Source organism: Coprinopsis cinerea, assembly GCF_000182895.1.
Source record: "Coprinopsis cinerea okayama7#130 chromosome 1 map unlocalized cont3.1, whole genome shotgun sequence".
NCBI classification, from domain to species: domain Eukaryota; kingdom Fungi; phylum Basidiomycota; class Agaricomycetes; order Agaricales; family Psathyrellaceae; genus Coprinopsis; species Coprinopsis cinerea.
Genome location: NW_003307544.1, coordinates 1,639,996 through 1,650,664, shown reverse-complemented (window position 1 = coordinate 1,650,664; position 10,669 = coordinate 1,639,996). Strand labels below are relative to the sequence as shown.

General features: G+C 51.0%; 5 protein-coding genes across 5 annotated transcripts; 4 read left to right on the top strand and 1 right to left on the bottom strand.

The window, feature by feature from the left end:
• Positions 1 to 134: 134 nt before the first annotated feature.
• On the bottom strand, positions 135 to 1,179 carry CC1G_11312 (glucose-6-phosphate 1-epimerase; the record flags this gene model as incomplete). The annotated part of the gene is made up of 4 exons (XM_001828670.1): positions 135 to 237; positions 294 to 738; positions 794 to 1,076; positions 1,132 to 1,179. The coding sequence occupies 4 exons, from the start codon at positions 1,177 to 1,179 to the stop codon at positions 135 to 137; spliced, it is 879 nt and encodes a 292-aa protein (XP_001828722.1).
• Positions 1,180 to 1,351: 172 nt separating this feature from the next.
• On the top strand, positions 1,352 to 3,725 carry CC1G_11311 (Ser/Thr protein phosphatase 2A regulatory subunit A). Its single transcript, XM_001828669.2, has 9 exons — positions 1,352 to 1,469; positions 1,527 to 1,823; positions 1,877 to 2,125; positions 2,174 to 2,377; positions 2,461 to 2,575; positions 2,620 to 2,871; positions 2,921 to 3,258; positions 3,311 to 3,617; positions 3,666 to 3,725. The coding sequence occupies exons 1-8, from the start codon at positions 1,443 to 1,445 to the stop codon at positions 3,581 to 3,583; spliced, it is 1,755 nt and encodes a 584-aa protein (XP_001828721.2). The 5' UTR covers positions 1,352 to 1,442; the 3' UTR covers positions 3,584 to 3,617; positions 3,666 to 3,725.
• A 648-nt stretch (positions 3,726 to 4,373) lies between these two features.
• On the top strand, positions 4,374 to 5,347 carry CC1G_11310 (priA protein; the record flags this gene model as incomplete). Its single annotated transcript, XM_001828668.2, has 2 exons — positions 4,374 to 4,486; positions 4,543 to 5,347. 2 exons carry the CDS (start codon positions 4,374 to 4,376, stop codon positions 5,345 to 5,347), a joined length of 918 nt encoding a protein of 305 aa, XP_001828720.2.
• Positions 5,348 to 5,983: 636 nt separating this feature from the next.
• Positions 5,984 to 6,856, top strand: CC1G_11309 (hypothetical protein; the record flags this gene model as incomplete). Its single annotated transcript, XM_001828667.2, has 2 exons — positions 5,984 to 6,308; positions 6,360 to 6,856. The coding sequence occupies 2 exons, from the start codon at positions 5,984 to 5,986 to the stop codon at positions 6,854 to 6,856; spliced, it is 822 nt and encodes a 273-aa protein (XP_001828719.2).
• A 445-nt stretch (positions 6,857 to 7,301) lies between these two features.
• CC1G_11308 (AP-2 complex subunit alpha) lies at positions 7,302 to 10,635 on the top strand (the record flags this gene model as incomplete). Its single annotated transcript, XM_001828666.2, has 12 exons — positions 7,302 to 7,331; positions 7,383 to 7,473; positions 7,525 to 7,555; positions 7,609 to 7,717; positions 7,775 to 7,968; positions 8,018 to 8,147; positions 8,179 to 8,298; positions 8,357 to 8,462; positions 8,517 to 9,015; positions 9,046 to 9,221; positions 9,257 to 10,485; positions 10,543 to 10,635. 12 exons carry the CDS (start codon positions 7,302 to 7,304, stop codon positions 10,633 to 10,635), a joined length of 2,808 nt encoding a protein of 935 aa, XP_001828718.2.
• Positions 10,636 to 10,669: the final 34 nt, after the last annotated feature.

The following is a 10,669-nucleotide window of genomic DNA, read 5'->3' as shown; positions in this document are numbered from 1 at the left end:
TGGCCGAAATTGATTTCCCATCTCATGGTTGCTTCCGCGCCATTCATACGCAGACCTGAAATTTACATTGGAATATTGTACACTTTGTTTCTTCGTTCTTATCATAACATGGCTAGAGTACCTCTGCCCTGTAGTCATGCCTTTATGGTAATAACCTGCTGTCCGATCCATGTTTGGCCAGGGGCGAGGTTAACATAGCCTCTAACATAGCCGGGCTCGACACAGACATAGTTGTTCCTGTTAAAGCGTTAAAAATGAAATTGGATTGCATAGAGAAGGGGGAAAGTACTGACCATCCGCCATCTTCCATGTCTGCAATCTTCTTCCCTCCCTCACCCGGGTTCCAGACGACAACGTCTTTGAATTCTCTCGCCCGGATGTTGACGGTGCCGCCAGGCCAAGACACGGTGTAGTCCAGAGGGGCATCCTCGTAGACGGAATCTGTTGGACGACGGACATCTACTTTGGCCCTCGTCTCCACCTTCGCGGTTTGCTGTGCCTCTGTGATAGATTCCATTTTGTCATAGTATTTCACATTCTGCAACGGCGTGATGGTGAGCTCTTGGGCAGGTGCGGCGATGTAGGTATGGAGGAGAGATTGGAATTGGAGCGTGGCACTCTCCGAGGGGTTGGCCACATGGAGGTCAGTAGAAAGCTGGTGTTGTGCCAGAGTGACGACATAGGTGAGTTGGAAGGGCCTGTCATACACTGCAGCGATCTCTGGAGTGGGGTCGAGAGCTAACGAAGAATATCAACTAATCGTTCGTGCATGACCTGTACTGGCAGGACTAACTCAGTTGGACGGAGACACCAGCTTCATTATCCAAAAGAATTTTTCTGAAAGTCCACAGGGATGTCCTAGCAAATCCGTGCTGGGCCAGCTTCAGGTGTTCAGGATGCTGGGGTGCGCCAAAACAGGGGAAGACAATAGGGATGCCGCCTCGAATCGCTTTGGTGCCATCGAGGATCGCCTTGGATGAGAGAAACAGTCTCTCTTTGAGTTCTTTGTTCTCGACACTGGGCGATTTCCATGACACAATGGTGGCCCCGTAGAGTAGGATTTCGAGGGAGGGACCCTATCAGGGCCTGATCAATACCGGGCGAGGGACTGTTTTAAAGAAAACGGCCAACCTCTGGATGCTGGAGAATGATTTTACCGGGAAGCTGATGAACTGGCATGATGGCTGGAGCAGAGAGAGTAAAGAGTATGCAAGGACAGTGGGGTTGACATGGTGGTGATGTTAATAATAACAGAGAATGGTCGTGGGACACGTGCCTGATGGGTGCAGCTGGCCATTCGAGAGGTTCGCTCTCTCCTCATCACGCGTTTAACCACAGCCAACTTCGTCTTCCACTTTTCAATTATTACCTAGTCGTCGTCGCACAGGTCTCAAGTATTCCAATAACACAGGCATCGATATCAGTTTGTGCCGTCAATTACCATGGAACCTGGTTATCCAGTCGAAGACGTTCGTGCAGATGCGCTATCTTTTCTGCACCGATTCCAATGCTAATGCCTCCAAAAGATTGCCCCGATCGCCATCCTCATGGATGAACTGCGCTCAGAAGACGTGCAGTTGAGGCTCAACGCAATCCATAGCATTCCAACCATCGCATTGGCGCTCGGTCCCGATCGTGCTCGAGATGAACTAATCCCTTTCCTTCAAGACTCGGTTGATGACGAGGATGAGGTCTTGCTCGCGCTGGCTGAGGAGCTCGGGCGAAACTTTGAAGAATACATTGGCGGAAGTGAATACGCCCATATTCTTCTTGGTCCCCTGGAGAATTTATCGGCTGTGGAGGAAACGCTCGTGCGCGATAAAGTGAGTCCTAAGCCAAGTTCCATAAAGCGTCCCTCAATCAACGCTTTTCCAAGGCCGCCGAATCGATTACCAAAGTGGCTGCCGTCCTTTCACAAAAACAAATCGAAGACTACTATATCCCACTGGTGAAGAGGCTTTCGCAGGGTGAATGGTTCACATCGCGAACATCATCTGCGGCTCTCTATGCTGCTGTCTATCCCAAAGTTTCTTCCACTATCCAAGACGACCTTCGAAAGGGATTCCTTGCTCTGGGTTCCGATGACACCCCCATGGTCCGACGTGCCTCTGCCAAGTGGTTAGGAGTAAGTTGGTGCTGCTTTTACACTTGACGTCGTTCTCAACATTACTAGCCTCTCGTCGCCCATTTCTCCCAACAACACGTCCTGTCCGATGGCCTGCCGATTTATCGTAGGCTCCAATCTGACGACCAAGACTCCGTCCGACTTTTGACCATTGAAGGCTTGATTGCCATCGCAAAGAGAATCACCCCTGCAGAGGTCAAGGAACACCTGCTGAAACAAATCAAGCAAAGCGTCGGGGATAAGAGCTGGCGTGTGCGCTACATGGCCGCAACACACTTCAACGATGCAAGTCCTGCTTTCTCTTCTTGCCTCCCCATATGTTCACCAGCTTGTAGTTGGCCAGTGCTGTGGGTGCCGAAGTCACTCGCGAAGAATTGGTGGCCCTTTATGTCAATCTGCTAAAAGACAACGAAGCAGAGGTTCGCACGGCCGCTGCAACACAAATTCCAGGTGAGTGGGTATATGAGCTTAATCGAACAAGTCGAACTGAAAAGGATCAGGATTCTCCAGCTTTCTTGAGAAAGAAGTCATCCTCGCAAGAATCATACCTTGTGTCAGGGACATGTCACAGGACGCATCTCAGCATGTCAGAGCAGCTTTGGCCAAGGAGATTAGCGGCGTTGCCCCCCTCCTTGGACGAGAGGCAACGATCGAGCACCTTCTCCCTCTGTTTCTGCACCTGCTCAAGGACGACTTCCCCGAAGTCCGCTTGAATATCATCAGCAAGCTTGAGACTGTCAACAACGGTAGGTACTCGCCACCTTGAACAGGAGCGCGGTTTGACGTTCCATCCAGTCATTGGTATCGAGCTCCTTTCCGAGAGCCTTCTCCCTGCAATCGTTGAGCTTGCGGAAGACAAGTCGTGGCGTGTCCGACAAGCAATCATCGAATACATCCCTCTCCTTGCCAATCAACTGGGCAAGCCCTTCTTTGATGAACAGTTGGGTAACCTGTGCATGTCATGGCTCGGCGATACTGTGTACAGTATTCGAGAGTCTGCAACTGTCAACCTCAAGAAGTTGACTGATGTATTCGGCGTTGAGTGGGCAAAGACTTCCATCGTTCCCAAGGTCATGGGCATGGGCTCACATACCAATTACCTTTTCCGAATGACCACAGTTCAGGCGATCACGGTGCGTGGAGAGGTCTATCTGCGGAAAGCCCTGTACTCATCTTCACCTCCAGACCATTTCACCCTCATTAACCCTCGACATCATCCAGTCTGACGTGATCGGACCCCTCCTTGAGCTCTCCAAAGATCCCATCCCTAATATACGGTTCAATGTTGCGAAGGCTCTGGAGGTCATCGCCACTTCCCATGGAAACACCCCGGAGGGCCGCAAGTTTGTAGCGGAATGGATCGTTCCTGCATTGGAACGCCAGAAGGGTGATACGGACGCTGATGTTCGGTACTTTGCGACGCGCGGGCTTCAAAAGGCAGCTACAACTTCGGCTTGAAATCGTGAGATATAATCATAGTGTCCCCTTGGAGGTTCGTCGCGACTCTTCATCGTGAAGCATGTGCTAAATAGGTGACCAGGTATATTTGTGTAATAATTACAGCGTTACCCGCAGAATAGAGTGATTTCTTTGTTCTCGTCAACAGCGGTTTAAACCAGCATCGGAAGGGTACCAAGGTCATTTCAACGCCGCATCAGGCGCGACCTTGATGCTTGTCTAACGGCTGAATCTAATTGACTGATCATCATCCGGTCCATGACACGAGAACTTGGCAATGACACTCGGAGTTTCCAAGCATGAAATTTATCACACAGTTTGTCCGCGACTTTGGTGACAAAGATCGCTCTACTCGCGCGCTATACACTAATCAATAAGACCTCTTCTCCTCTTAATTCCCAGCCTTCCTCCATCCTCATCGAGCTTTCACATTGACCGAGGGATGAGAATAGTTCGCTGTCGAATCATCACGCCCTCCAACATGATATGGTGCTAAAGCTTCGGGCGGGTTTTGGCCCGGCCCAAATTCCAATCGTCCTGGAACAGTGTTGTCAAGTGGGTTGTCTATTTTTGAAGATTGCGTGTGTCTGATATAGTACGGCAGATGACCATCAAAACGAGAGTTCTGACATCCCGGTGCGTGCCTAGGACTTTGCTATAAATTTCAAGAATCTCCAGTGAGAAAGCTCAGACCGGTATTCCTTTCTACCCTTTTGAGCCTCGCCTTCCTTTGACGCCTCCCGCGTAGTCCTTCCTTTTAGGTCACTCCTTACTTTCGTGTCAAGCCAACATGCGGTCGACGCCCCATTGGTTCGCTGCCTTCGCTATCGCTTTAGTCGCGACGAGCCCATTGGTCACTGCTTCGCCAACCGGTACCAACAACTGCAAGAAGAATGAGTTTTGGTACGAGTACTGAATTCCCGTTCGATCATGAGTACATCCGTCTGATTTGATTATAGGTGGGGAGACGTGGGCGCTTGCCTTCCGAACGGAGGTCCTTCGGTAGTCCCTCGCCCACCTGCCGGTGTCGAGTGTCCGGCTACGGGGTACTACTGGGGTGAAAAGCTGAAATGCTGCGTGCCTAGGCACAACCCACCTAATAAACCTTCGAAGCCCGAGTGCAAGAAAGATTGGGAATGGAATCCTGTTGTAAAGAGATGCTTGCCTACTCCTCCCAAGCCGGAGCCTCCCAAACCCACCTTGCCTAAGCCGGAGCCTCCCAAACCTCAGCCCCCAAAGCCTACCCCACCCAAGCCGGAGCCTCCCAAACCTCAGCCCCCAAAGCCTACCCCGCCTAAGCCGGAGCCACCGAAGCCTCAGCCTCCCAAACCTACCCCTCCAAAGCCTCAACCACCCAAACCTACCCCTCCAAAGCCTCAACCACCCAAACCTACCCCTCCAAAGCCTCAACCACCCAAACCTACCCCTCCAAAGCCTCAACCACCCAAACCGACCTCTCCAAAGCCTCAGCCTCCCAAACCTACGCCGCCTAAGCCAGAGCCTCCCAAGCCTACACCGTCCAAATCATGGTCGCACCCTCACTATCCTAAGCGAAACGTCCCTCTGCGAGAATCCCTCTGCCCGCGAGGCTTGCAAGCATGTCCGATCGGAGGTTCAGGCGCCGAAGATTATGAGTGCCTTGACACTCTCGTCGAATTGGAATCGTGCGGCGGGTGTGCCTCGAACGGAACTGGTCAAGATTGTACAGCCATCCAGGGTGCCTGGAATGTAGGCTGTGAGCAAGGAGTGTGTAAAGGTGATTGATCAATATCGTCTACCGTTCTGCGCAAGTGTGTTGACTTTATCTCAGTGTACACCTGCGCTTCAGGCTTCGAGCTGGCCGACGGCGGAATGTCCTGCCAACCCACTGCTTAATGAGTATACTCCTCTCGGGGGCCCTACAACCTTTTTGACTTTTTGACCTTGAGCTTGATACCCTTTTCTTTTGTTTGCCGGTATGTAATGCTTTTGGACTATTGGCCTTCTATCCCGGACATTCCCGCCGCTACTGTCGAACTCTGGCTGTGTGATTCTGACAGCAGGACTTTATTAGTTCGGCCTGTGTGTTGCGCTTCTCGTTGTTGTGTACGGACATCTCTAGCGTTGATACTGTTGCTAATGTTATTGTCGTATTATGACATCTCGGCCGACCTGAGCAGCATCAAAGGATCGGTCGGATACGCGGTTGCGTCGATCGCGACTCTGACAGAACTGTAAATAGGAACAAGCAAGAGGCAAGAACGAGCAAATAAAAGGCACGCCCGATTGACCACGCCCGGGCAGTATTTGTTTCTTCCCCAAACTTCTGTCGACTCGCTCGCTGTGCGATAATTGTCCCAGTCTCTCACTCCTTCAGATACCCCCGCGATCTACGTGGACATCCATTCGTTTCTATTCACTATGCTCGTACTCCTACCCGTCGTACTCTTGGCTTTGGTCTACCCTTTGGCCACCCTCGCCACGCCCGTACCCCTTCCAATGCCGCTCGCCTTGATGGCGCCCGACTTTTCTAGCCGATTTATGTCACCCAATCAAGCTCTGAACTCGATGAACTTGACCAGCTCTGTTTCTGATTTAGGCGAGAACGCCAACTCGAGCCACCACTTCCGCGACACACCTTCGCATCAAAGGCGTTCTGTCTACAACATGGAAGAGCGCAGTCTAAACGCCCTGTCGGACTTGCACGGATACTACTCCAAAGCGCGAGATCATTCAAATAACCTCAGTCAGTGCATCCCCGCCCTTACCGTCCGTTAGCTCACCAACGACCCCTTAGAATCCTATGCCGCGCAGTCGGCGTATCTACAAGAGGCAGATTTCGCTTTCCAACAAGGAGCGGTAGCCGAGCTTACTGCGTTCGACTCCAGCCTTCTGGGAATAAAGACCATCTTGGACCAACTCGGGGCGGAGAAAGGCTTGCTCAATTATGATCGTACCAACGATCTAGAAACGCTGCTCAAGAACGTCGTCAATTTCAACAAAGAGACACTAAACGCAGTGGATGCCCTCGTCTACAATCTGCCCATCCTAGGCCCGGTGCTTGGACCTAGTAAGCCCCAGGCCTTACTCTTCTGCCCGGTGTCAATACTGACCGCTCGAGATTATCCAGTCGTGTATGAGCTCAAGTGCCTTCTCGACGATGTCCTCAATGCCGTCGAAAATCTAACCGATGCGCTCATAAACGGACTACAGCCCCTCCTCCAGGCCTTGATCGGCCAGGCATCAACGACAGCATGTAGGTCAGGGGTGGAACTCCTCGGCTTGTGCATTTGATGCCGTGCCCAATTTTCTTGCCAAGTTTGAAATTGTGCAAGAGCCCATTCCTGTATTCTAGGTTTTTTATTAGTAGTGATTTCCCTCGCGCCCGCGAGCGTTGATTTGTAGAGGCAGCCTTCAAGCTTCAAGGTTATATAACAACTTTCCTATGTTGATTCCAACGCAATTGATCGTTGGACGAGGCCACATGAACGTCAGTGTGTACGCATATGGAGAACGACTTGCCGGAAACAAGCAAGGTCTTGTCCATCGGTCGACTTTAGCGCCAGAGTATCACGTGACAAAGCTGATGCCAAGGCAGCGACATATGGGTGCAATCGACCCATCACTGGGCCTGCTTAACCCGCCAACTGGTGACCACCAACAGCCAACCACCTGGCTATAACTCTACTGCAACGCACCTTAACCTTTTATACTGTATACACCTCTAATTTTAGTCAAGATGGCGACGAGTATGCGAGGTTTGACGCAGGTGATTGGCTAGCAGCATGTGGGTCTAGGAGAACGTACTGACGACCCTCAGTTCATTGCGGACATTCGAGGGGCCAGGGTGAGAGAACTCGAGGAGAAGAGGATCAACAAGGAAATGGCCAATATACGGAAGAAGTTTAAAGGTACTCGACTCTGTCCTTCGAGCGAATTCCACGATTTCTGACTCGAACCAGATGGCAATCTGGACGGATATCAGAAGAAGAAGTAACTCTCCTTTCTCCTCGAGAAGCAACTTCTGCCTACTTACCATGTTGCAGATACGTCGCAAAGATCATCTTCACCTACATCTTAGGCTACAAGGTTGATGTCGGTCACATGGAGGCCGTCAATCTCATATCCAGCTCGAAGTATAGCGAGAAACAGATAGTGGGTGTGCAAAGTTCTGCAATCTCCGTCACAATCTCACATCTTTCGTTCGCGCAGGGATACCTTGCAATGACTCTTCTGATGCACGAGAACTCCGACTTCCTTCGACTGGTGGTCAATTCAATACGAAAGGACCTGGATTCGAACAACGAGGTCGACAATTGCCTGGCTCTCCACGCGATCGCAAATGTAGGAGGCAGTGAAATGGCAGAGGCTTTGGCGAATGACGTCCATCGACTATTGATCTCTCCGTGCGTTCGCCTATCCCTGTTGTCTGTTGCTTGCTATAGCCTATCCCAGCACGTCACAGAGTTTCGTGAAGAAGAAGGCTGCTTTGACACTACTTCGTCTGTATCGAAAGCATCCAGACGTCATTCCTGCTGCAGAGTGGGCTCTTCGGATTGTGTCCATAATGGACGACCACGACTTGGTGAGTACATCGCGACGCGTTTCCTTCTCAGGCTTACCGTGTCTCGCAGGGTGTGGTTATATGTGTAACGAGCCTTGTAATGGCACTGGCACAGGATCACCTCGATGCTTACGCAGTGTGCTACACCAAAGCGGTGGATCGGTTACATAGGGTGTGTAGTCATATATCCCAATATCTGGATCCATGGATGGATACTCACCAGGAGATAGCTTGTCATTGGCCACGAATACGCCGCAACATATGCTTATTACAAAGTCCCATCGCCCTGGTTGCAGGTCAAACTTCTTCGCTTGCTGCAATACTATCCCCCCTCCGGTGAGCTTGCGCTGGCACATTCAATAGAATAGCACCATTCTCAAAAACGTTTAGAGGACCCGTCAATACGCTCTGTCCTATACCAAGTTTTACAAACCATCATGAACAATTGTGCCGAGCCATCCAGGAATGTCCAGCATAACAATGCACAACATGCCGTTCTATTCGAAGCAATCAGCTTGGCCATACACCTCGACACGAACTCGCCCTTAGTTGGCACAGCAGCTGTTCTTCTGGCACGTTTCATTTCATCCAAGGAAACCAACGTCAGGTATCTCGGTTTGGACACCATGGCACACTTGGCTGCACGGGCGGATTCTTTAGATGCAATCAAGAAACACCAGACGACAATCATCCTTTCACTTCGGGATAAGGATATCTCTGTTCGGAGACGTGCCCTAGATCTCTTGTATAGCATGTGCGACGTCGACAACTCGGAAGTTATCGTAGGGGAGCTCCTGAGATATCTAAAAGTCGCGGACTATGCTCTCCGAGAAGAGATGGTGCTCAAGATTGCGATTTTAACGGAAAAATACGCCACCTCTTACAAGTGGTATGTTGACACCATATTACAGCTCATTAGCGCAGCAGGGGACCATGTTGGCGATGAGGTGTGGTACCGGGTTGTTCAGATTGTGACGAACACAGAAGACCTACAAGAATACGCCGCAAAGGTCGTTTTCGAACATCTCAAAGCACCTTCAACTCATGAAAGCTTAGTCAAGGTTGGAGGCAAGTGCCTACTTCGCATGCCTCGCCGTAAGTACTCAATGTTCCGTTTTCCCTCTTTACAGGTTACATTCTGGGAGAATACGGCCATCTTATCGCGAATGAGCCGGGTTACAGCCCAATTGAGCAATTCCAACTTCTCCACTCCAAGTCCCAGTTCTGCATTGCCCCAACGCGGTCGCTCCTCTTGACGACTTACATCAAATGGGTGAATGTCTTCCCCGAGATCAAACCTCAGCTACTGAACATCTTCGACCGTTATCGACATGTCCTCGATGCCGAGCTGCAACAACGTGCTTGCGAATTTTACACCCTAGCATCACGACCAGAGGACGACGATTTCCTTCCCAGTGTCTGTGAAGAGATGCCGCCATTCCCCCCGAGGGTCAGTGCCCTTCTCGGCCGACTTGACCGCAAGCACGGTGACACAGAAGACAAGAGAACATGGGTGCATGGTGGAAAGGAGGCCAACGTGGAACGCAATGCGATCCGCAAGGGGGAGGGAGGCGGGCAGGCCAATGGTGCAGAGAGCATCATGGATTCCCTTGCAGGATTGGACCTCTCTTCACCGGGAGTTTCAGCTTCGCAAGGGCATGATGCCAGTGCACTTGCCCAGGGAGTTCCAAGACCCGCAGTCGGTCCCAACATCGATCAATGGTTCGACAAACTCCTATACTCCTCTGAAGGGGTTTTGTATGAAGACGTTCAGATTCAAGTTGGAATCAAATCTCGATACCAGGGACACATGGGCCAGGTTGCGGTATACCTGGGAAACAAAGTACCCTCTCCTCTCACATCCTTCACTGCCGCTGTCCATGTCCCAGAGCCAGATGCACTTTCTGTCACCTTCGCCAAGATTCCTCCAAGTACCATCGACTCCCGAAGCCAACTGCAACAACTTCTCAATATTGAATGCAAGAAGATCTTCACGCAGCCTCCGATCCTCACGATATCCTTCCTTTCCGGCTCACATCAAGCAGTATCACTCAGGCTCCCCATTGTAATAACGAAGTTTTTCGAGCATGTCAAACTGGGCCAAGCAGACTTCTTCGAGCGCTGGAAATTAATCGGTGGCCCCCCTCGGGAAGCCCAGAGCGTTTTCCCAATCACACTCGACGCTGCAGGCCAACTAGATTTGCCAAAGCAAAGCAAGGTGGTGTCAGGGCATCGTCTAAACATCCTGGAGAACATCGATCCAAACCCAAGCAACCTTGTCGCGGGAGGAGTTCTACACACCTCGGTGGATGGCAAGGTGGGATGTCTACTCAGAGTTGAGCCCAATCGAGAAGCCAAGGTACGTGGTTCATTCAGCCCTCTTGCACCTTGGCTGACAACTCTCGATCTGTGCTAGCTGTGTCGGTTGACTTGCCGAAGCACCTCTGAAGAGGTGGCTGCTGAAGTGCTGAAGCTCGTGCAGAAAGGATTGGCAGCAAAACCTAACTAAGAATACAAATATTATTACATGATCTGTAAATATA